Below are 27,350 nucleotides of genomic sequence, written 5' to 3' on the forward strand. Positions count from 1 at the left end.
TTTTGGGATCATAAAAAAGAACAAAAATGAAAGAAAAGAATCCCTTAATGCACCTAGCAATGAATGGAAGGTGAAAGGAGCTTCTAAAGTGTCACTTTGAAAACCAGAATGAATACATGTGTACTCAGCATTTATAAAACATAAAAAATAACCAAAGCAACTTTACTGCTATACTATCTGTAATGATTTAACTCTTGACTGAAACAATATTTTCAAAATTACTGCATATTGTTAACATCCATCCATCCATTGTCCATCCCGCTATATCCTAACTACAGGGTCACGGGGGTCTGCTGGAGCCAATCCCAGCCAACACAGGGCACAAGGCAAGAAATAAACCCCGGGCAGGGCGCCAGCCCACCGCAGGGCTATTGTTAACATGACTTTGCAAAATGCTATTGAAAAGGAGATAATTTACTTTTTTCATGGAACTAAAGTATGTAATTTCAATGTCACTGTTATTTTTAACATGACACATTTTACAAAATATTTAAAGCATAAATGTGATCTGCATATCTTTAGTGAAGTGAAAGCACAAAATGTAAAACTGCTCCAAAATAGTTTACTAATTCCTTGAATACACCTGAATGTTGTGTTATGAGCACATTTTCTAACTTGTCTTTTGCTATAAATGCCCATTTTCATTTGCCACCAGCTTCAAAGAGGGTAAAAGTGATGCTGCACAGTGATCCCGATGTGTGCCCTTTGTACGAGGCAATTGCCATATTCAACTTACCGACTTGGCATCATTCACAAAAATTAGAAAGCACACCAGGAGGATTGTATAGATGATGGAAGGCATTTGAAATTGCATTTCTTCTGTCTGTAAAAAAAAAAAAATACACAAACATTTTTAATACTGAATTCCGGCAATCAAACATCATCCACCCCATTAGCATTATTTAGGTTGGACCAGCTCTGCTTCCTCCAATATCAAATCATTTCTTAGTAACCTTTCCCATCAATTAATGTTTACACCCCGTGTCTGCGTGGGTTTCCTCCAGGGCGCTCCGGTTTCCTCCCACAATCCAAAGACATGCAGGTTAGGTGGATTGGCGATTCTAAATTGGCCCTAGTGTGTGCTTGGTGTGTGGTTGGTGTGTTTGTGTGTGTCCTGCGGTGGGTTGGCACCCTGCCCAGGATTGGTTCCTGCCTTGTGCCCTGTGTTGGCTGGGATTGGCTCCAGCAGACCCCCGTGACCCTGTATTCGGATTCAGCGGGTTAGAAAATGGATGGATGGATTCTCAAGAAAACTTGGACACTATAATTTTTGGGAAGGCCCCAGGGCTTGATGGGCCTCCTCCTTAGATGGCCTAAGGGATGGATAGGGTTGCTCTTCAATTAATTTTGTCATTTTGGAAACTAATTATGCCTCCATATCTTCAATATGATAAATGTCACTTCATCTAATCATAGGGTTGGCAGACGTCCCTTATATACGGGACATGTCCCATATTTGATCATTTTGTCCCCTATCCCGTACTTATTTATCCCGTATTTAGTTCATTTTCAAATTTCGTAATAAAACATATTTTTTACTACCTTTTTAAGGTACTTAACTTTTTTCTAACCGTCTGTATTAAATAATAATACTATTTCTTTGTTGTCTGTATTAAATAAATATTTTCAAATTATTTCACTTTCACAGAATTTTTTTTTAGTTTGTATTAAATAATTTTCAAATGATTTTACTTTTGTTTTCGTCATAACCCATTAAAATCCTTGCTTTGTGTTTTTAGATTATGTCTCTACTTTTATATAATAGATTGGTCTGGGTGTGTAGGGGGCATGTATAAATTTATATATATAGTAATATAGAGAGAGATTTTCCCATATTTCTAATTTTCTAATCTGGCAACCCTATCTAATCACTTAAACCCAAGAACAAACATGGCAGTCATTGATGATCTTTAAAGCATGGCAAGGAAATTCCTTTTTACTTTTTCATATACAAAGAATAAGTATTGTAATCATCCAAAAATTCAATGTCGAGATTTTGATTAATCTCGACATTTTAGACCTCCCTGACTTTCTTGTATACGAAGTATGGCAGTGTTACTCAACGTTTAAGTATTTGCGACCTGAGTTTTCATAACAGTTTTAATCGTGCCCCGCTAACATTTTTTTAAAATGTAGATGCATATTTTATTATACCTACTTAACTTTTATCGACATTTATCTAACTCTATATTTATTGTTCTAGTATCAGAATGTAGTTTAAGTTAATTTGTTTTGGTTTCAACAGATGTTTTTTTTTCATATTTTTGATTGTTTTCTTTTTTTCACATTTTCGCGTCCCCCTTTTTGTTACTTCGCGCCCCTCTAGGGGGGCCCGCCCCAAAGGTTTAGAGTATGGGGAAAGTACTGGAATCCCCCAAAAGCTCCACTTCAAGATTTTGATGAATCTCAATGTTTTAGACCTCCCTGAGTCAGAAAATACAATTTTTGGAATTATGTCTGTGAGTCTTTTTGTGTGTGTGTGTGTGTGTGTAAACACGATAACTTGAGTACACTTTCACTTAGTTTAACCAAATTGTGCATGCAAGTATTAGGTACAAAACATAGATTTCTATCGACTTTTGGGCTATTTCCGCTATTTCCACCAGAGGTGGTACTTTATCTTTTTTTCATGCAGCAGCAGAGTTGTAATCATCCAAAAATTCAATGACGAGATTTTGATGAATCTCAACATTTTAGACCTCCCTGACTTTCTCGTATACGAAGTTTGGGGAAAGTACTGGAACCCCACAAAAGATCCATTTCGAGATTTTGATGAATCTCAATGTTTTAGACCTCCCTGAGTAAGAAAATGCCATTTTTGGAATAATGTCTGTGTGTCTGTTTTGTGTGTGTGTGTGTGTGTAAACACGATAACTTGAGTACACTTTCACTTAGTTCAACCAAATTTTGTATGCAAGTATTAGGTACAAAACATAGATTTCTATCGACTTTTGGGCTATTCCGCTAACCGGAGGTGGTACTTTACCTTTTATTCATGCAGCAGCAGAGTCCAATTTATTCAACTTGACTTTTGTAATAATTGTTCAATATAAAGTATTATTAATCTGATGTGATTTGTTGTTGATGGTTCTTTAATGTACATAATATAAAAATATAATCATTTTCTTGTGGTTTACTCCTCAGATATCCATCCCCATATCTGAGTATATGAGAAAGTTGAGGGGAGACCACTCTCATTTTTTTTTAAATTTACAGTTTTCTGTTTATTTATGATCACAGATGCAAAACTATTAGCTAAAGTCATGGCTTGTCATTTACATAAAGTCATTAGATAATTTATTTATCCTGCTCAGTCTGGTTGGCCTGTAACAACATCCACAAACTTCTAAATATTATTGATTGTTTTATCTCTTACAAGTCCAGTTGCTCTCCTTTCCCTTTATGTTGAGCTTTCAACCACATGAATTGGCCTTACTTATAACAGGTCATGGGCAAAATTGGTTTTAGTTTTGTAAACTTGAATATGACTCTACATACATTCCCCACCACACTCTTTGAGACCAACAAACATCTCAAATCCTTTCTCATTAGTAGACGAGCCAGGCAGAACTGCCTTCTTCCCCCTGATTTTTAATTTATATCTTACACTGCTTGTAGTTGCCGTCCAAATCTCCCAGCTTTTAACTCCTAATCTAGTTTTCAGTTCCTGTTACGTAATTATTTTTACATGCAGATAATGTTCTTTGCTAGGGTAATTTTCCATATGATATCTACCAGGGTTGAAACTTATCTGGGACAGCTGAAATCTTAACTGGTTATAAAATTAATTAGATTAATTCTGTCATTTAGTTCTCAATGACTTTAAATGTTGAGCCTGTTCTGCATTCCCACTTTATTCCTGTGCCTGATTGTTGCAGATTTTTATCATTAGCACAATTATATCCTTTAAGAACTACCGCCACATTCTCTCTGATGTAAGACCCTCTATTAATAACTGGAGAACAGACCTTTTATACATGCAAGCCACTTTCCTGCAAAGACTAGTATGCTTGTAGAAAAAGAACTGAAAATCTCATACTGACCTTTAAGGATTTTGCACTTTGACATTCTTTGACATCCTTCTTCTGTGAAACACTCTGACCTGTCATTATTTACATGTCTTAAACAACTATTATCATACACTGATAATTTCTGTATTATCTATATTTATTATTTATTTATTATATTACATATTTATTGACTATAATTATGTCTCTAGATTGCGCAATAACATATATTGCATCAATGTTTATATTGCTTACTACACGTCAATGTTGCTGCTACTTCTTTGTCTTGTCTTTACAAAATGTCTTGTCTTGTTTGTGTTTTAATTTTTATTTTAAATTTAAATTTTAAATGTAACATTTTATTCTATTTTTAATTTAATTTAAATTTTTCATTTGCACTTCATGTTGTTACACTATGGACCCTGAGCTTCACAATTTCGTCTTTCTGTATACTTGTATAGAGTATGACAATAAATTTCGCGTTGACTGTGACTATGGTTCCACTCTCTACTCCCACTAAATATTGCGCTGATGTCAGTTTTAGTTTTCTGTAAAACGATAAAACAACTCATTTTAAGCACCCAACTTGACATAGTTCATGACAAACTGAGAGTTGGGATGTTGCTTCATGATTTAAACCCTGTGGCCTACTTGATCGTGGTTATATACTTTTTTCCCAATCAACTCGGTGGATGCTGATTGAATTTCTACTTTCTTCTGTGCTTTCTTTCCAGGGTGTTCTGTTCCTAAATATCTAAATCTCCATTTGTTCACTGCATCGTGTCTTGTGGTAAGCCATCAGAGTCTGGCATTGTGGAGCTGTTTAAAGATGGCATACTCACACACCCATTTTTCTAAATGCTGCGCTCAATACTGGCAGCCAGCCCTGTGGTTGCACCCAGGTATTAGGGTTCAGAATACTTCATGGTAATCAGGGGATGCCATTAATGCTTCCTCTGGGTCCGTGAAATATACAATAAATTAGCTATGGGGAATAGGATATGCATACTGTATATTAGGTAGATGAATCACATCATACTGTTATAATTCTAGGGTTTTTAACCAGAATAATTATTATGCATCAGTGTCTATTTTGTCATTTAAGCATACTATTTTAATTGTTACGTTCTGTCACTTTTACCTCACAGGTGCTGCCATTTTATGTTTTTTTTTTGTCGCTTTTGTGGGTAACAGGACCATTTCTGGTCATGTGACTAAAAGTCACATTATTTGTGATATAATTATTTTCCACCTTTACATTAGGATGACATCACTGTAATTCAAGCATTGAAGATTTAAGATTGTTAGGGAAAATTTTCTTAGCTATTGAAAAGAACACTTAGGGACTCGGGGTTCTGCCTGTTTCTTGACTAGGGGTTTTGGTTTGGTTTGGGCTTTGTTATTCACTTTAAGGAATGGCTCAGGTAGTGCGCCATCCCAGAAAGACACAAAGAGATGAAATCATAGATTTCTGATTTAACCGAACACAAACACAACCCCAGCTGACAGAACAGCTTTGTGAAAGCAAGCAGCATGCTTTGACGTGAGGTTGGGCCCTATTCCTAGTTCCCTGCTCTTACAGTATGTGCTGCTGCAACATTATATTCAAAACATCATAATCAAATCTCAGTCATAACAACATTCGCCTTGGTCTAACAATTCACTCTGTGGATGTCATCCTGGGTCCTTGGATGTGAGTCAGCGACCTTCGGGTTACTGAGATACTGCACACTCAGAGATTTCTTGTCAAGTTGAGTCGCTGAGAAATACTCCCTAACCATCTGACCAAACACCTTCATGACTGCAAGCAGCACGCTCTGAGGCCACTATGGGCACCATTCCCATTTCCTTGTTCCCACTCACTGCCAGACTGTTACATTTCATACCCCCACAAAGTGAACCCATGACACCATTTATCACAGTCTGATAATTTCCTCTGTGAATGTCACTATTAGTGCCGGACTTGGGACATGAAGCAGTGTCCTTTGGGATCAGGGAGACACTCTGAGATCTATCTAATAAAGCTGAGCAAGTGAGAAACTCCTAACCAATCCCACCATAACCTAGCTGACAAAACAACTTCATGTAAGGCCAGAATGTTATACTCATCCACTGCCCCCTACCAAAACATAAATCTGGGTGAAGCCATCATTTGTTTCAGCCTGATAATTAGATTTATGGTTGTCACACTGGACCTTGGGAAGTGAACTAGCAACATACAAGTTATAGAGCAATAAACTCAAGTAGTTTCTGATCAAGCTGAGCAAGAGAACAATTGAGCCCTCTGCCCTTCCCAACAGACAGAACACCTTCATGAGAGCAAGCAGCTGACTCTGATATGAGGCTGGGCACTGTTCCCAGCTCCCCACTCCTACACACTACAAGACAGCTACATCTTGGCCACATAAAATACATGGATATAGAATCCGTAAAGTAATGTTAAACCAGCTCCTATTTAAACCTATTTCTGATCAGCATCACACATTACAGCCACATTTTAAGGAAATAGTGCCATGTAGATGCTGTGAGAGGTCTGCGGTAGGAGTGACGGATGCATTCAAGGTGGAGGTGGGATTACATCAGGGATCGGCTCTGAGTTCTTTGTTATTTGCAATGGTGACGGACAGGCTGACAGACGAGATTAGACAGAACTCCCCATGGACTATGATGTTTGCTGATGACATTGTGATCTGTAGTGATAGTAGGGAGCAGGTTGAGGAGACCCTGGAGAGGTGGAGATATGTTCTAGAGGGGAGAGGAATTAAGGTCAGTAGGAACAAGACAAGTCTGCCGGAAGAAGAACAATGGCGGTGCTACACAGTCGCCTGAATACATGTGTGTGAATGAGAGGGAGGTCAGTGGAATGGTGAGGTTGTAGGGAGTAGAGTTGGCGAAGGTGGATGAGTTTAAATACTTGGGGTCGATAGTACAGAGTAATGGGGATTGTGGAATACAGGTGCAATAGAGAGTGCAGGCAGGGTGAATTCGATTCTGCGGCGTTAACCAAGAAGTCTCGTCTCGCTCATTCAGCATCAACGTGTTTCGCTGTGTAAAGAGTTAACTTTTGTGCATAATCAAGCCCTTCGTTATGGCTCCAAAATGATCTGCTCCTGCTACTACTTCAGGGGCCGTGCCCAAGTGCCAACGGAAGATGCTAACGATTGCCGAAAAGGTAAAAGTTTTGGATATGTTGAAGGAAGGGAAAAGCTACACCACTGCAGGACGCCATTACGGCATCAATGAGGCTACGATTCTTTTTATTTTAAAAGGAGGAAAAGAATATAAGATCTAAGACCGCAGTGTCCTTTTAACCAGGGCGCAAAACGAGTTGTAAGTGGATGTAATAAGGCAGTAGTCCGGATGGAATCTGCTTTAGGGATTTGTATTGAAGTCTGCCGGAAGAAGAACAATGGCGGTGCTACACAGTCGCCTGAATACATGTGTGTGAATGAGAGGGAGGTCAGTGGAATGGTGAGGCTGTAGGGAGTAGAGTTGGGGAAGGTGGATGAGTTTAAATGCTTGGGGTCGACAGTACAGAGTAATGGGGATTGTGAAAGAGAGGTGAAGAAGAGAGTGCAGGCAGGGTGAAGTGGGTGGAGAAGAGTGTCAGGAGTGATGTGTGACCGACGGGTATCAGCAAGAGTCAAAGGGAAGGTCTACAGGACGGTAGTCAGACCAGCAATGTTAAACGGGTTGGAGACGGTGGCACTGACCAGGAAGCTGGAGGCAGAGCTGGAGGTGGCAGAGTTAAGGATGCTAAGATTTGTATTGGGTGTGACAAGGATGGATAGGATTAGAAATGAGGACTTCAGAGGGTCGGCTCAGGTTGGACGGTTGGGAGACAAAGTCAGATAGGCGAGATTGCGTTGGTTTGGACATGTGCAGAGGAAACAACCATTGTAGTATCGCACACACAGCATCTACATGGCTTTCTTCTTCTTTCAGCTGCTCCAGTTGGGGGTGGCCACAGGAAATCATCTTGTTCCATACCTTCCTGTCCTCTGCATCTTGCTCTGTTACACCCACTACCTGCATGTCTTCTCTTACCATATCCACAAATCTCCTCTTCTTCATCTTCCAGCTGCTCCCGTTAGGGGTTACCACAGCGGATCATCTTCTTCCATATCTTTCTGTCCTCTACATCTTGTTCTGTTACTCCCATCACCAGCACATCCTCTCTCACTACATCCATAAACCTTCTCTTAGGCCTTCCTCTTTTCCTCTTTGCGTGGCAGCTCTATCCTTAGCATCCTTTTCCCCAACATACCCAACGCAAAGTAATAAAAAAATTGGTGTCATTAAAAATATTTTCATCTGATTTGTAACTTTCTTACCCATGTCCAGAAGCATGGAGGAATATATTCTTGCCTTTGACACTACAGAGCATGAGATATTGCTGTTACGGCTTGAACATCTTGTTGGGCTTAAAGGGGCTGCTCTTAACTGGTTCAGGTCATATCTAACTGTAGACACTTTTCAGTGACTTTAAATTCCTCTTTTTCGTCTACTGCTCCTCTTAAATGTGGTGTTCCTCAGGGATCCATTTTGAGTCCTATTTTACTCTCTATATACCTTCACCCAATTGGAGCTATTTTTAGGAAATTTAGCATTTCGTTTCACTGCTATGCTGATGATACACAGGTTTATATTCCTGTCTGCAACTCTGCAATAAATCAACTGCCTAACTATCTTTTTGAAATAAGATCCCGGATGGCTAATAATATTCTTGATCTGAATCAAAATAAAATGGAGGTGTTTATAGTGGGTCCATCAGCTAAAGCCCAAATTGGTCTTGGACTTCTCAGCTCTTTCTCTGTCTTTTGCAAACCTCAAGTCCGCAATCTTGGTGTTATCTTTGACAGTAACCTCTCTTTTGAGAAACAGATTACAGTAATCCCTCGCTATATCGTGCGACTTTCGCGGCTTCACTCTATCGCAGATTTTATATGTAAGCATATCTAAATATATAACGCGGATTTTTCACTGCTTCGCGGGTTCTGCGGACAATAAGTCTTTTTACTTCTTGTACATGCTTCCTCAGTTGGTTTGGCCCAGTTGATTTCATACAAAGGGCACTATTGGCGGATGGCTGAGAAGCTAACCAATCAGAGCATGCAGTTAAGTTCCTGTGTGCTGACTGGCTCAGTGACGAATTCGATTCCGCGGCGTTAACCAGGAAGTCTTGTCTCGCTCATTCAGCATCAACGTGTTTCGCTGTGTAAAGAGTTAATTTTTGTGCATAATCAAGCCCTTCGTTATGGCTTCAAAATGATCTGCTCCTGCTACTGCTTCAGGGGCTGTGCCGAAGCGCCAACGGAAGATGCTAACGATTGCCGAAAAGGTAAAAGTTTTGGATATGTTGAAGGAAGGGAAAAGCTACACCACTGTAGGACACCAATACGGCATCAATGAGGCTACGACTCTTTTTATTTAAAAAGGAGGAAACGAATATAAGATCTACGGCCGCAGTGTCCTTTTAACAGGGCGCAAAACGAGTTGTAAGTGGACGTAATAAGGCAGTAGTCCGGATGGAATCTACTTTAGGGATTTGGATTGAAAACTGCTGGAAGAAGAACAATGGCGGTGCTACACAGTCGTCTGAAGAGGCTCCTTTAGAAGGGCTGTAACTCTCTCCTTTGTTGTGCAGCAAAACTAAACTCATCGTTATTGGACAAGCCTTAATGTCATTGTTGGTGAGTAACTATAATTAATTTTCTACTTACAGTACTTACTACATGTACGTATGTTTAGTGTCACTGTACACACATTTACTGTATACAATTTTTCTTGCATTGTACGTATTTATTGCTGGTGGCCTGTCTATTGTAATGGCTGTAACATATGTGATATCGGAGACACTCGATTTCTTTAAAATAATATTTAGGTTTTACTGTATATAAACAGTGTGTTTACATACATAATTTCAATGAATCTTACCTAATATCTAAGAGAATACAAAGGGTTTATGCTGTATAACTGTGTGGGGAATATTTACAAACAGTGTGGGAGAGTTTATAAGGGCTTAAAATATATAAAAATAACCATACAAAAATGGTTTCTACTTCGCGGATTTTCACCTATCGCGGGGTCTGGAACGCAACCCCCGCGATCAAGGAGGGATTACTGTAATTCTGTAGTCAAGAGTTGCTTTTTCCAGCTTCGTCTATTAGGTAAGATCAAGCCTTTTTTATCTTCTAGCGATCTTGAGAAAGCTACTCATGCTTTTATCTTTTCTCGCCTTGATTACTGTAACTCGCTGTATTCTGGGATTAGCAAATCCCTGATAAACAGGTTACAGTTGGTCCAGAATGCTACCGCTCGCTTTCTGGTTGAGGCAAGAACGTCTGATTCTGTTTCTCCAATATTGGCTTCTTTACGCTGGCTGCCTGTCAGTTTTTGAATTAATTTTAAAATCTTGTTGCTAGTTTTTAAATCTTTACATGGGCTTGCTCCTGCCTATTTATCTGAATTGTGTGTTGTACACCAGCCATCCAGAGTGCTTAGATCTTCTGGTCAGTTGTCTCTTGATGTCCCTCTTACCAAGTGTAAAACTAAGGGGGACAGACAAGCTTTTACAGCTGCTGCCCCTCGCCTGTGGATCTCTCTACCTCATCACATAAAGGAGTCGTCTACAATTAAACTGTTCAAAACGAGATTAAAGACTAATTTCTAGTCACTTGCATTCAGTGACCTTCAGTAATACTGATGGTTTCCTTATTGTGATTATATAACATTACTTCTATTTATTATGTATTTTATTTATGTTCATTTATTTTATTTCTATTTATGTTAATTGTATGTTTTTCTTCTTTTATTGTAAAGCACTTTGGTCACAGCTATATAAATAAATTGACATTGACATATTCTTGTGCAGAATGTGAAAATGGGCCAGTGGATAGAGACTGCACATCTGCACACACATCTCTGCCTCTAAAATATATTGACCTGGGTCAATACATTTACTTTATTACTTTATTTACTTTACATTTTATTATTTCATTAAAATACCTTGGTGAATGGCTGCCAATAAGCCTCCAGATGGTTGTGAGGTCGGGGCAAGTATGGTGCTACCTCTCTTGTGAAGTGAGCGGTGCAAAGTAGTTTGTGGTGGAAAAGCCTGGGTGTGCATGGTACCTGCATGCACTTCTTCACTACTGAAATCCAATGGCCTGGGTAAATGGCAAGTCTCCAGGAGGATGTGGAGTTGGAGAAAGGGAGTGTAGATGTCAGTACCTGTCACCCAAAATGAGCGGGGCAAGCCAGAAGGAAGGCAGTGCATGACAGTGGGGAGCTGCAATGCAGGCAACAGCAAAACTAGAGAGCGGCTGAGGAAGGAAATGTCTGTTTTGGCTGAGGAATAACCTCGAGGGAACAATATTTCTTGCTTCTTACTCCAAACAACTTTTTTAAAACTTTTAAAGCAATTGTGAAATGAATTTTAGGGCCAAACTGTATGCAAACCAAACTCTGCTGTTTTGTTCATCATTACTCTTTTCTCTGACTGTTATCTTTCTGTAATTTTACCACAAACCTTCTTCTTCACAATTTCTGCGACCTTGAATCATTTGAGCAACGGGGCATCCAGCAGATTAAGTAAAAACGGCATTTGTTTCAGCTCAGCTCACTTGTTGCTGTCCCACTCTTTGGTGGTGGTCTTTATTATTCTAATCTTATCTCCTGGGTTAGGTGGAATTGCGGTGGGTTGCTTTACCTTTACAGTTCAGCTCCTTCCTATATTTCCTGTCATTGCTCTCTGTTAAGTTTAATAAATAACTGATCAAAAAAAAATTCAACCTGCTTTGGTTCCCGAGCTCACGCCTGTCTGTCTGTCTGCCTGCACGTCTGTTCACTTGCCTTATTTACAATAATTCCTATGTCTGACACTTGATAGTACACATTCATAGAAGAAAACATTTTAAGAAAAGCCATTCATGATGTTGATGCCATTTATTTTTAGCAAATCCACCCTACAGCACAAATAGCCAAACACAAAGCACTCAACTTAAATATAATAAATCAGACATACTTACAGACAATGAGAGAGAAGGACAGGAAAGACGTGGAGAACTAACAGTGCAGAGGGAAGCCCGTAGGTTTGAAATGCAACTGTTCAGAAGTCCAGGGAGTGTTTAAGTTTGACTTGTCACCCCCAAAACTTCCACCCACCCAAATCTGCTGCTAAATGTTTAGTGGGGGTTTTGTCATTACAGTCCAGATGTTCAAGGAAGGCTCACCAGCTATTGTTTTTTGACCTCTTCTGCAGAACGCAAAACTACAATGAAAATCCCATGTTATGTCAGTTAAAACGAAAATCTGGAGAAAGACACACAATGCATGCATTTAAAGTTTCTCTTTATGTAGACGTTACAGTTGCTATTTTTTTTTTTTATCATGGGACCCTCAAACACTCGCTGATTGACAGGAAATCAAAGGCATGTTTGTTCCCACTTTATTAACTGTTTTGGAGTTCCTTGTATAATGGTGAACAAACTTTTTTTCTGCCTTAAATGTCCTTTACGGATAGTGTTGCAATTTTGGATTCAATTCTTTACAAAAAAAGAAGAAGTTCCAAGTAAGCTTCAACATGTGGCTGTAAGTGCTACACCAATTATAAGCCTGTGCACTGCAGAATTACATTTGATTTTCAGCATACAAATAAAATTCAAACTTAACCTACTCAGAAACATTTACAATTCTGCTCAGTCTCGTCTGGTTGCTCCGATATCCATTTAAAAGTTGTCAGGGCCCCTACTTCAGCCTCATAACTCTTTTTTTATTTCTGGATTCCCATGACCCTTTCAACTTCCGACATTCCAACTCACTTTCCATTAATGTAAATCGGAGTCCCCAAACATGAGATTTACTACTTACCCCCTGATAGGGGGTGGAATCAGCTTTATCAGTGCCTTTCAGAGTGCCTGCATTAGGTCCTCACAGAGCATTTACTATTAAAAACCATTGCAGAGCCTGCTGAAGGGTGGTGAGGAGACTGTAGCATGGCACTCACTTCCATTAAGCCAGCTTTGAGCCTCAAATTAATCACACCTCTGGAATTTGGGAGGAAACACCAGCACACTTAGAGAAGATGTGAACAGAACCCCGCAGAATATTAAGACAGACCTGCAGAGCGTACTCTAAATATCATGAGTGCGGCAGTGGAATATCTATATTTTTTATATTATATCTATTTTTATTTAATATTTATTTTTACCGGGTGGCACATTGGCACAGTGGTAGCGCTGCTGCCTCGCAGTTAGGAGACCTATGTTCATTTCCCGGGTCCTCCCTGCGTGGAGTCTGCATGTTCTCCCCGCGTTTGTGGGTTTCCTCCCACAGTCCAAAGACATGCAGGTTAGGTGCATTGGCGATCATAAATTGTCCTTGGTGTGTGGGTGTGTGTGCCCTGCGGTGGGCTGGCACCCTGCCCGAGGTTTGTTCCTGCCTTGTGCCCTGTATTGGCTCCAGCAGACCCCCGTGACCCTGTGTTAGGATACAGCGGGTTGGACAATGACTGACTGACTGATTTATATTTACCTACGCTTATAAAACGTATTCACTTCACTGGAAGCTTTCACATCTTATTATTCAACATTGAATCAAAGTGGATTCAATTTGAGCTTTCAATGCTGATTATCATTGTCAAAGTGACAACAGATCTGTGATTAATATGCTGTTTAAGAATATAAGAAGGGAGCAAATACTTTTTATGCTGCAATTATAAGTGTTGCGATATAACCTAACATTTTCATTATGTTTCATTTATTCTGTCCATTTCTGGGAAAATGTTATGCCATCATAAACTTTTAAATGGCTGTCATCAGTTGCTTCTCCACCTTCTTTTTATAATTACAGTGATCCCTCGCTATATCGCGCTTCAACCTTCGCGACTTCACTCCATCGCGGATTTTAAATGTAAGCATATCTAAATATATATCACGGATTTTTCGCTGGTTCGCGGATTTCTGCGGACAATGGGTCTTTTTATTTATGGTACATGCTTCCTCAGTTTGTTTGCCCAGTTCATTTCATACAAGGGACGCTATTGGTGGATGGCTTAGAAGCTACTCAATCAGAGCACGTATTACATATTAAATAAAACTCCTCAATGATATACGATATGCTTCCCGCGCTGTGCCTCGCACACTTAAAAGCTTAAAAGCTCTAACAGCACGTATTGATTTTTGATTGTTTGCTTATCTCTGTCTCTCTCACTCTCTCTGACATTTTCTGCTCCTGACAGAGGGGGTGTGAAGATACGGACTTTATACTGAGTCCGAGTGACTTTAAATTGTAAATATTTGTAAATAAATACGTGTGCTGGTGATGAACAACATGTCCGCCTGTCTGTGTCCGGGTCGGCTCCACACTATATATATATATATATATAGCACATTTTAATAATAACGTAACATGATTGACAATGTAATTGTTTTGTCATTGTCATGAGTGTTGCTGGCATATATATATATATATATATCTGTCGGAATATATAAAGTGAAAACTTGAATATATAAAGTCAGCGTCGGTATACATAAAGTCAAAACTTTTTTCTGAATATATAAAGTCAGTGCTGGAATATATAAAGTGAAAACTTGAATATATAACTTGAAAACTTGAGCGCTGACTTTATATATTCCGACGCTGACTTTATATATTCAGAAATATTCCAACGCCGTCTTTATATACTCAGGTTTTGACTTTATATATTTGGGAATGACTTTATATATTCAAGTTTTGACTTTATATATTCACGAATGACTTTATATATACAAGTTTTGACTTTATATAGTTAAATGTAGTCATCATTGCATAGCTTTTTCTTTACTATAGAAATTTAAAGACTAAATTCAACTTCCATTCCTAACAAAAATATTTCTGGCGACTAAATAGAACCTACTTATATCCAAATTCGAGCTATTGAGCTGTCGCCTGCCTGCCTGAATAAGTCACCGTCGCTTCGCTCTTACTTTTTTACCGTTCATTCAATCATGGCTAGTGGCCGAAAAATTATAAAATGGAAGGAGGATTACACTGAGTATGGCTTTACCAAAACAATTATTGATGGCGAATCGATTATTCATAAAGCTTCAATTGGTGATCTGTTTTTCTGTGTTAACCTCATATTTTTTCATACTTCTTCTCAAACCAAGGGTGTGCGAAGGTAAAATGAATCGGGAAGCGCTGATCAATGTAATCGGTGTACCATGAAATCATGCATTGACAGAAGTTCCCCTTTGCTTGTATTGCAAAGTGTGATTAAATGCGTGATTTTTTAACACGTTATGGAGCACATGCATCAAAGCTTCTCAGCTGTGCTTGTGCTAAGAAAAGGAAACATTTTAAAAATAACATAGCACGATTGTCAATGTAATCTTTTGTAAGTAGTGCCTGGAGGATTCAGTTTGGAGAAACTCTAGAGACAGCGTGTGTATTAACTTGTGGATTTTTCTGTGAGTATTTGGTGGCAGCGTCACAAAGTTGCTTCCGTAACACTCCGTGTGTTAGCCTCGGAGCTCAGCTCAGAGCGAAATGAGGTGAATGGGAGGGGAGATGATGACGTGACTCCCCCACCCACCTTAACTGTCAATCCTCCACAAACACAGTCTCTCGGAATTTGCATAAGCACACCCCTTCACCTGCAATTTTAACTTAGTTACAAAGTGATCAAATCTCGTTTATATCCTGCGTCCTCTCATTAAACTTGTATCCCGCATTACCCGTGGGTATGACAAACGCCAGCGGCAGCCTGTCTATGAACTTAATTTAAACTTTAGGTTAACACCGTGCTTTGTTTCCGAAGTAGCAGTACTCATGAATATGGTTGTATATGTCACTTGCTCGCTTCTTATTGTTTCGCTGCCTTCTTAATTATATAATGCATGTTTTCTTCAGCGCTTTTTGGAGCTCTTCCTTGTTTTCTACGTACTGCGTTGACAGTCAGTTCACGTGATTACGTGGGAGGCGTGATGATGTCACACGAAACTCCGCCCCACGGATTTCGAGCTCAACTCCATTACAGTAAATGGAGAAAAATAGCTTCCAGTTATGACCATTACGCATAGAATTTCGAAATGAAACCTGCCCAACTTTTGTAAGTAAGCTGTAAGGAATGAGCCTGCCAAATTTCAGCCTTCTACCTACACGGGAAGTTGGAGAATTAGTGATGAGTCAGTCAGTCAGTCAGTCAGTCAGTGAGGGCTTTGCCTTTTATTAGTAAAGATATATATATATATATATATATATATATATATATATATATATATATATATATATATTAGAGGACTCTGCAGCTTGCGATAAATCACGCTGTGCTTTTGGATAAACATGATAAAAACTCTCTCGATTCTGTATTCCATCACTTCTCTGTGATCATAAATATAAACCTGACCGAATTTGAATCTTTGAAATTAAATTCGTAGTAGCTCTGTCATATCACCTATGTCCATATATTGGATCTCTTTTCATTGTTCTGTTATTTCACCGAGGAATAATTTCTGTTTTATAGCACTAATGCAATCCTTACTATCAGTTTTTTGAGATTTTCGAATTTTAGTACTTCCATTATCTCTAACCTGCTCTGCATGTGTATCACACAAACGTTTTGAAACCTCTTAATGACATTCTACTTTGTCTTCTACTCTTTGTCTTTTATTTCCATCCCCGTTTGGACCTGTTAGGTTTTCAATTCATCTCTTGGCACAAAGCATTGTCTCACGGGACTTTAAATTATCTCTCTGAAAATGTCTTGCCTTGTCTCTCTGAAAAAGTCTTGTCTCATCCTAAGATTTTTTTATATAATAGAGAGATTTATAAAAATGTTTTGTAGATGCCCCAGAGGTTGACTGGGCATCCCAGGACAGAGGATAAATTCCTTATCCAGCCAGGATGCCATAATGGAATGATGAAATAAGTGGAGGCAATACCTGGCTGGAACACCTTATGATACCCATCGTAATTGGGATGCACAAAGACATCAGAACAGCAGGAGAGCAATTCATCCCTGTCCATTCTTGGTGGCAGTCTCCCTCAGGTAGGGTCCCAATCTGGATACCGGCAGGGCTGCATGGGAGTTGGGGTATGGAAATGCAGCCCTGTAGGGTTTCCTTGGGGATGGTAGGGTGCGCTGTCAGTGAAGACTCTCCCTGGCTTTCTTCTACAGTATGTAGCAAGAAGGAGAATGGGTTCAAGTCCCAGGTGCTCCCGGCATGGAGTTTGCAAGTTCTCCACATGTTCCATTGGGCTCTTCCCTCAGTTCAAATACATAAAGGTTAGGTTACTGTTGGGGATGTTAAATTGACCCTCCAGTGTATGTGTGTTTCTGTTAAAAAAAATCTCAACAGGAATCTGAACAGACAAAAGCTCGCCTGAAACGTGATGGAGGACGAAGAGGAGGAAACACCAGTGCTATTGATGAGACAAGGAAAAGGAAGAGGAACGTAAGCAAGGTGACAAAGTATTGTATATTGTGGAGTCAGGCCCCTAGGGGGCTTAGAGTTTGTTCTTTTTATTTCCCCTGCACCTTCTGGAAATTGCTTTTCCATCCATAAACCTTGCACATGTTCTCCACATGTTCCCTCCTGCTGCTTTTCCCACAATGTTTGATGGATGGATGATGGTAAAGTGACCCAACAGTGTGTGTGTGTGTCTGGGTGACATAAGAATAAGAATGTTTTCAAAAATAATGATGTGAACAGATTGTATTAATCAATAAACTTGCTATAAAGTGTAGTAAACAAACAAATAAACTAAAAAGAAAATCATAAATGAATTCCTGGCATGAGTACCCTTTGCCTCCCCTTAGCTTCACTCTCATGCAGTTTTGTCAGTTCCACTGCACTTTGGCTTTCTTGCTTGTAATCCCAGACTGGCCTGATGGTGTGGTTTAGAGCTCTGTTGTCGGCCATACGTCTGGTGATGATTTGGCTCATGTGTTTGAGCTCATTGTCGTGCTGCAGAATGAAGTTGGAATCGATTAGATGTCTCCCTGGCGGTAATGCATGACGGATAATAATCTGCCTGTACTTTCCGGCAGTGATGGGGTCATCAATTTGGATCAAATCTCCAATACTTTTTGGAGAAATACAACCTCAAACCTCCATTGTGTTTCATTTTTACAATTCATCCTTATTGTTTTCCAGTCCTTCGGTGAACCAAACATTTCACATTTGCACTCGTCAGTCCAGAGGACTTGCTGTCATTTTCCTCCACCTCGGCCCTTGTGTTTTTGCCATAAGTGAGTCATTTGACTATATTTCCACTTTCTGAGGAATGGCTTTTTGGTGTTTCTTTTATAAAGAACCTCCACATGATGTCATTGATCATTAGCACCTTCATTGAACACTGGGCTGTATGACTAAAAACATTATAGTGTTCAATTACAAGGATGGTTACTTTCTTTAAGTGCATTCAAATATCTTGTTGCATCGCCTCACTATTTGCAAAAGGAATGTCTGGAACTCGAAAATAGTTTTTTTCTCTATTGACACACTAATCCAGAAGACATAAAATAACCATCTCAGACCACTTTGAATTATCTAAAGTGCTTACGACTTTTGCACTATGCCCTTAAAGACATCAGGGTCCTGAGGTTTCTTTCTCCTGTATATCAGTCAGTCTGGACCACCAGTGGAAGCCAAAGGAGTTTTCCAGAAGTTGGACGTCCCTTTCCAGATGGGATATTAATGTTGACCAGAGGAGGTCAAAAGACCATCTGGTAGTCCCCCCCAGCTCACTCAGGAGGAACAGGAGGATGGAGACATGGCCTGGCGAAATATATACATGCTTAGCTCCTTAAAAATAAAGATGCATGCCTGCCACAGGATTTTAAAAATGGCCCTGAACTATTAGTTGGACAAATGGCCATAATGTCAGAATTGATCTTGTGCTGCCCTTTTAAAAAGAACCTCCTACCCTCAGCTGACATGCTTGGAGTCAGGACTGACTTACAATGTGATGGAGGAAGAGGAGGAGGAAACTCTGATGCTATCTGTGAGAGCTGGAAAAGGAAGAGGATGGTAAACAGGTGACAAAGTATTGTATATTATAGAGTCAGGCCCCTAGGGGCTTAGTGTTTGCTCTTTTTCTTTTCCCAGCATAAACCCCCAAAATGCTTTCCTTCAGTAAACCCCCTGTTACTGAACTGTGGTGTCTCTGGGTCTTTCTGTGTTTAGGACTGGCTCAAGAGCAACCCCTAGTGGTCACTATAACTTAAGAGGTAAGGTAAGTAACAGACTCTTTATAATATATACTGTGTGAAGGATGCTTGATATATATATATTTAAAACTGAACTAATGTACATTTATATGTCATGAACATACCAGTAATGCCCAGCCCACAGGGACTCCATTAAAGCTGAACAAAAAAGTAAAATGAAAAAGGTTAAATCTTCCTCTGCTAACCACATACACAAAAGTCTTGACACAATTTCTGCATGTAGGTAAATCTTAGACCAGACAGAAGTAAGGATGATTAGTCTACACATTTTAGCCATTTTTATAAAATTCCATAAGACATGGAATTAGCATCTGTATGCAGCTTATCTGATTCTTCAGATTTTAAACATTTTTTTAATGAGGGGCTTTTTTAACATCTTCCATCATTACTTCATTTTCTTTTTTATTTGTAGAAAACTTAAATTCAGTTTTGAGAAATGTAGATAGATAGATAAATATCTGTAAGGCACTATATGATAGATAGATAGATAGATAGATAGATAGATAGATAGATAGATAGATAGATAGATAGATAGATAGATAGATAGATAGATAGATAGATAGATAGATAGATAGATAAAACTTTATATGATGACCACTTGGCTGAAGGGCCAATTGTATGTATTGTAAGAGCTTGGGGTCGCTGTCGCAGCTTTAAACCCAACAGACAGATGGACTCGACACAGGTTAAAAGCAACAAGAAGGTCTTTTAATATTTTTCTTCCTGCAATAGTGCCCTCAAGCACCTCCACCACAATAAACAGGCAAGAAAACACCAATAACACTAGTAACAAACACAAGTCACACCTCCCAGCAAGTTCTGTCCTACTCCTCCCAACTCTGGCTCACATGCTGGGTTCACAGCAGTCCTTTATATAATTATTGGCCCGGAATTGCTTCTGTCCTTCCATCCATGTGACTTGCTAGCACTTCCAGGTCAGATGGAGAATTGGCTTTTTCTTCAGCCCGGAAGTACTTCGGGGCTTCCGTCCCCATGACTTTGGAGTACTTCTGGGCTTTGCAAACAATAAAAACTCCCAGGTTCCCCTGCAGCATCTCCTGTTGGCACCCACGGTACCCAGCAAGGCTGTGAAGCTGAACTCCAGATCCCATGGTACCCTGCAGGAATCTGGGGCACCGCTCTGCTACAGGGAAGTCGCCATCTAGCTTGTTGGGGGAGGCAATGTCCCAAAGTAGCTGCCTTACCCCATCCTTCCAGTCTTTGGGTGTCCTGGCTGCGTTGTGCTGGTGGCCATCCATCACAGTATGTATGTTGTTATTATTCTGCATTTGGCTGACACCTTCATCCAAAACCTCTTACAAGATCAGGATGCTTTACAACTCTTTACCATTAGTTGCTTGACATTTACAGCTCTAGCAGGCTACGTGGCTGGTGCAGGGTCCATTGCCCAAGCTGCTACCATCATTATATCATTATATATTACTTCAAGAGATAAGGCCAAAATCACAGATAAACACTCTGACCAAGCACAAAAAACTATGAATATTTAATTGAATTTATTAAAGTAAATAATGGAATTCCAAAAGAACTCAAAACACAATCAAAAATCTTAAAAATCCCAAAAGATCAAAAATCAGAAATTAAATACAGAAAATAATCCATTAGAAAACCAAAATATAATGAAAGAAGAAAAATTAAATACAATTCTACAAAAGTGAAAAGCAAGTCTGCTAAATCAGAAGTCAAAAAATAAGAGATAATTTCAAAGTCTTGAGGCCAAATAGAAATCGTCCAAAAGACCAACAAACTTACAAAAAGACAAAGAACACTTGATTAAAAAAAGGAACAATTTTAACAATCATATGGTCAAATAACAATATAAATAAGATAAACAAATATATCTCTCAGGCCAGAAATGAACTAATAACATGTCCTCAATGAAGCTTGTGGAGATATTTTTTCATGTGTGCTCCAGTGTTTTAAGTTAAGTTGGGCACACACTGTTCAATATTTTAAAAATTATCACTCTACAAACTCCGCCAGGGACGGTCCAAAGCCCGGCTGCAAAAGGAGGATGGTGATCACCCTACTGAGATGACCAGAACTGGGAAATTGGGAAAGCAGGCAAGAAACCATATGGAAAATGGATCAAATTGAGTACTGGAGACCCAGGTTGCTGGTGAGAAGTAGTCTACTGGCAGAAGAAAGTAATTTGTCAAACTGAAAATGGAAAATAACATGACCTCATGGAACATTCAAAGCACACATCATGTTTGCCACAAGGAAACCACCATGTGAGAATTATCCAAATGTCAAATATTGATCACAGCATTAACTGAACTGCGAGTTGCCGGATCTGGAACGGTGACCATTCAACCACCAGCTATTAATGAAATGATGATTCTCTTCTACTCTGGCAGTGAGAAATAAAAAAACTGGTGTGGGATTTATGTCAGACACTCGGGCTGCTTGTTCCGACCGATATCAGATCACCTGGCAGTCCTCACCACTGGCATCACCATCTCAGACCCAGCCAAGGGTGACTTCTACAACCAGCTTCAATATATGCTGGACTCAATCCCACATTTTGGCTGGAGATTCCAACACCCACATTTGCAGGGAAAGGTCTGGCAATGATGGACAGGTTTGGCCATGTGGAGATCAATGACAATGGCCTACACCTCCTGTCATTCACTGCATCCAGCAATTTGATAGTTGGGAACAGCCACTTTCAACTTCTCCAAAAACAGCAAATCACATAGCGAGATTCATCAGGCAATGCCTCAGTATATCCTACTTCTGTTTATCACACAAGGAAGACTGTGCCAAGATGGGACCCAACTGTGGAACCGATCACTACCTCATCTGTGCCAAAGTGCAACTCAGATTACAATGTATGAAGTGGAAGCCACGGATGCCATTTCTGCCAGCCAGGTTGGATTGAAAGCAGCTGATGTTCACTATTCACAAAAAGTAGTTCCAGATCGCCTTATCCAATTGTTTTTCATCTTTGGCTGTGTTGGAGGAGGTAGATGAAGAAGAAAAGTGGATTTCCGACACCACCCTGGAATATACGAACCAATGTGCCCACCTGCCCATTTTCAAATGCCACCATGGATATCAGACAAATGCATGAATCTGGTGGACAAACAAAACCTGACAAAATTAGTCAACCATGAACATTACCGGCAGCTCAATTAAGAAGTCCGACTGAAGATGAATGCAGAGAGAAAGGTATAAATAAAGCAGGTGGCAGCTGATCTTGAAAAAGCAGCATCCAAACACAAGTACCACATCCTCAGATGACAGAGTGGGAAGACCAAACATCAAGAAAAGTGAATGGGACTTTCATGCTATCACCTGCTGAATGCCTTCAGCAGTGAACAGAATTCCATGATGAGCTGTACAATCACAACCCATCCCAGGTACCACCAGCATCTCCACCCCCAATTAATCCCACCGAGGTACCAATGGTTGATGCTGAGCCTACGATCGAAAAAGTGAAAGCAGCCAAATGATCACTGAAGAACAGCAAAGCTCTAGGAGTGGACCAGTTTACTGCGGAAGCGCTCAAGACTGGAGGAGATACCTTGCTCTATTGACTTCACTCATTCTTTCAAACCATCTGGTGCATGGAAAAGGTACCAGTCACATGGAGACAGCTGTCATTGTGTTCATCCACAAGAAGGGCAGCAACCGAGAATGCAAGAACTATTGAGGCATCAGCCTCGTTTCCATCGTCAGCCAGGTCTTCATCAAGATGGTTCAGTCAAGGCTGGAAAAACTGGGAACTGGGAATGCTGCAATCAACTATTTGCAATTCGTCAACTAATGGAGTAAAGAATCCAATGTGGCGAACCGTCATCGTATTTACTGACTTCAAGTCAGCTTTCAACTGTGTTTACTGCCCTGTCCTGAGGAGATCATTGGAGAGTGAAGACATGCCACTGAAAGTCATCACACTCTTCCAAACAGTGTTCCGTGATTCAACCAGCTAGGTGCCTATCCGAAATGAACTATGACGCATGGGCGTCGGAGGACTCCTCTAAAGGCCGGGGAATGGTATGCAATAACCTGCCAAGATGAGATGGGGGGCTACTACTGACTTTGTCCTGTTGTTCTTCTTCCCTCACAGCTCCGAGAAGCTGCCCAGTAAGGGCACTTAACCCCGCCCATTCTGGAAGTTTCGCTATAAAAGAAGCTGCGACTAAGAAAAAGGCGTATTTTTCCGGAAGACCCAAACGAGCCACACGGCAGAGCACGAGACTCTCAAAAGTACTTAAAGAAAGAGGGATCCCTGATTGGGAATAGCGCATTGGCACGGTTTTTTGTTAATTTTCATTTTTATTTGTTTGTTGTTTACGACGATTAAAAGGGGAGATTTGGTTAGCATCCCCAAATTTCGATTGTTTCCACTGGAGTCCGCCAAGGGGACATAGTCTCTCCACTGTTTTTCAACATCGTAATCAATGCCATCATGAGAAAAGCATTACAAGACAGATGTGGAGTACAGTTTGAGGAGGACCACTTCGTGACTGACCTCATGTTTTCTGGTGATATGCCGTTTTCGCAGACAATGATGCAGAGCCCACAGACATCCTCTATGATATCACCCAATTGTACGGCTTGAAAATCAATATGGGCAAGACCAAGGTACTGACAATGGACAGGTCACAGGCCATTGTCCACCATGTGGGTGTCCAGATTAAGCAGATTCAGGACTTCAAATACTTAGGGTCACTGATCCAGGAAAATAATATGGCATCTACAGCAGAGATCCATAGCAAAATTGGACAGGTAGCAAATTTTGGTATATTAGATGTCAACATTAGAAAATCAGCTTGTGACACAGCTTCCATTACACAAAAGCTGACTGAAATTTCTTTTATGACAGAAATTCTTTTGACTTCATTATAGCCCAGTCATAAGTTACAACCCTCCCAATACTGCACATAAAACAGGAAGTCTGTCGGCAAATGCAGACCAGGCTTAAAATTGGGCCACAATTTCACAGTGTATGCCCAGTTTAGGATGTCTATGCCTTGCGCATGCCCAGTGTTAGGGGACAACTACGTCATACGCATTTTTAAGTCATTTTAGCATGGATGTAAGTACGATGGACGCTCGAAAAGTTTCTGTACTTTTATATTTTCATTGGAAACGGTGAAGGCAGGAGGAGTAGTAATTGGTCATGTCTAAGAGTGTCATGTGACAATGTATAAAAGTGATGGAATTCCATCCGACCTGCTATATCTTAACTATAGGGTCACATGGGTCTGCCGGAACACAGGAAACAAACCCCGGGCAGGGCATCAGCTCACCACATGGCACACACACCCCAAGTACAATTTAGACTCGTCAATGCACCTAACTTACATGTCTTTGGACTGTGGGAGGAAATTGGAGTGCCCAGAGGAAACCCACACAGACACGGGGAGAACATGCAAACTCCATGCAGGGAGGACATGGGAAGCGAACCTGGGTCTCCAAACTGAAAGGCAGCAGCACTACCTACTGCCCCACTGTGCCACCCATGATGTAATTTGTTTTTGAAATTCTTAATAAATTGAGTTAAAAAAAGTGTGGAAACTTTTTGAACGTCCCTCGTACTTTCATGAGTGATGTGGATCATTTTTGTTGAAAACATAATTTTTTAAATGAAAATGTACTAATGTGGATGTAACACACATGTCCTTACCTTTGCAATATATTAACTTGCTGTTTGATATTAGTTTTAAATTATTTGTTACCACTGATTTTTGAATAACAAGGTAGGTCACAATATCCAGTTTCAGGCACTGAATTTTATGTTTACAATTTTTAAAATGAATATATAGTATTATCCCAAACAGTAATACTACATTTAGTTTGAATCATATAAATGTAATAATAAAATAGCACAAAACATTAATTTGATATCTAAACATAACCAAAGCCCAGTGGGCAAAATATACATCCGTGTCATGTAAGCCTGCATTGATTTATTTTTTTTATCACTTACTCATTATCATTCGTTGCTAATTTTCTTGTAACTATTTGTCTGACATCTTGTAAAGCAATGTGAGCTATAAAATGAAAATGTGCTACAGAAATGAATGCTGTTGTTGCTGCTGTTGTCTTTAAAGGTGGAGCATATACAACATTTCAAATGGCAGGGGCAGAAGTTTAAACTTCTTCTGCAAAATTGTGACCAATGTCAGAACAAAAAACATGTAACACGTTTTTTTAGCTACAACAATATCTTTGTTCAGAAAAATCATCAAAGCATTCCTATGCATTTATATTATATTTATATTATGAGGACAGATGCTGCTGTGCTGAAAGAACACACTATGAACAACATGATTAAGATAATTAAAAGATTATAAAAAAGGCATTTAAGTATCTCACCACACAGAACAATTATGAGTCTGCAAAATAACATGATGATTTACTAGGGAAATCTGTAGAGGCACATCATTCTTTGCCCTGGTTACCCCTTCCATATCTATAATTTTATTCTTTAGAAACAAGTGCAGAAGTAACCCAGCCAGTTTCCCCTTAGGACAGTGACAAAAAAAGGATAGACAGAAAAATGTATGGCAAAAATGCATTTCATTGCAAGTCACCATGCCTCCTAAACTGCCAAGTCACACCTTTTCATATTCACTTCATTACTTATCAATAGCAGACAAATGCAGAGCTGAAGATAAGAAGGCCGATTGCGAGCCAAAGACGCACTGAATAAACAACCAACTTCTATTTCCCTTAGTATGGCTGATGACCTCCAGTGGGTCATGCAAAGAGACAATTTCCCCTTAGGGAGTAATAAAGTATATCAGTTTTATGTTTTTCACCTACAAATACTATAGTCTTTAAAAATTTGGTTCCAATGTATGTTTAGAGTCTGCGTAGTGTTTAGAATATGTATAGTGCCTTTCACTATCTATCTATCTATCTATCTATCTATCTATCTATCTATCTATCTATCTATCTATCTATCTATCTATCTATCTATCTATCTATCTATCTATCTATCTATCTGGTTTTCGGAGGCGACATTCTACAGAAACAGCTCTTCTAAAAGTTTTTAATGATCTTTTAATTGCTGCTGATGCAGGCAGGTGCTCTGTACTTATACTGTTAGATCTTACCGCAGCTTTTGATACGGTAGACCATCAGATCTTAATTAATAGATTAGAGCTGTTAGGTATCTGTGGCTCTGCTTTGGACTGGTTCTCCTCTTATTTGTCAAATAGGAGTTTCTCAGTCGGTCTGGCTGGTTTTTCATCTGACTCCTGCTCCTTTGACATGTGGAGTGCCACAGGGATCGGTTCTTGGACCTGTACTTTTCTCTTTATATATTCTTCCCTTATCACAGATTCTTAACTCTTTCAAAGACATCTCGTATCATCTGTATGCAGATGATATACAGCTCTATTTTTCATTTAAGCCTAACCAAATTAATACTTTGGTCACTTTAGTTGATTGTCTGTCTGAGGTTAACGACTGGCTCAGTAGTAATTACCTGCAGTTGAATTCAGGAAAAACTGAGGTACTAATTGTTGCTCCTCCTGTTCTTCATTCTGAGATCAGTTTAAAATTATCTTCTGTCTCTCCTGTTATTACTGTAAGTCGAGTCTACGTAACCTTAGGGTTATTTTTGACCAGTCCCTGACACTTGATGAGTATGTACGGTCAGTCAGCCGCTCGTGTTTCTTTCATTTAAGAAATCTTTCAAAACTAAGAAATGTTGTTTCTAAATCAGAATTGGAGATGCTTGTTCATTCTGTTATCTCTTCACGGCTTGATTACTGTAATGCTCTCTTTACAGGTTTGAGCAAGTCCTCTCTGTCACGCCTCCAGTTAGTTCAAAATGCAGCTGCCAGGCTCCTAACTCGTGCTAGCCGGAGTGATCATATCACTCCCATTCTGTACACACTGCACTGGCTCCCAGTGTTTTATAGAATTCATTTTAAAATTTTGGTACTCACTTTCAGAGCTTTGCATGGACAGGCCCCTGAGTACCTAACCAGCCTGCTCCAACGCTATACAGCTTGCCGGACTCTAAGATCTGGTCAACAGGGCCTTTTAGTTGTCCCACGCACTCGGCTAAAAACCCGTGGGGATCGTGCCTTTCAGTCTGTGGCACCAAGACTATGGAACAGCCTGCCTTGTTGTCTGTGTGG

General features: G+C 39.8%; 1 protein-coding gene across 1 annotated transcript in view; it reads right to left on the minus strand.

Moving 5' to 3' along the window:
• LOC120528037 (ecto-ADP-ribosyltransferase 5-like) overlaps positions 1-27,350 on the minus strand; it is a 43,907-nt gene that overhangs the window by 14,535 nt on the left and 2,022 nt on the right. The window contains exon 2 of the mRNA XM_039752002.1: positions 737-823. Within this exon, the coding sequence (XP_039607936.1) occupies positions 737-814 (78 nt within the window). The 5' untranslated portion in view covers positions 815-823. The remainder of the gene's footprint in view (positions 1-736; positions 824-27,350) is intronic.

This window comes from Polypterus senegalus, chromosome 4 (assembly GCF_016835505.1).
Source record: "Polypterus senegalus isolate Bchr_013 chromosome 4, ASM1683550v1, whole genome shotgun sequence".
Taxonomy (NCBI): Eukaryota; Metazoa; Chordata; class Cladistia; order Polypteriformes; family Polypteridae; genus Polypterus; species Polypterus senegalus.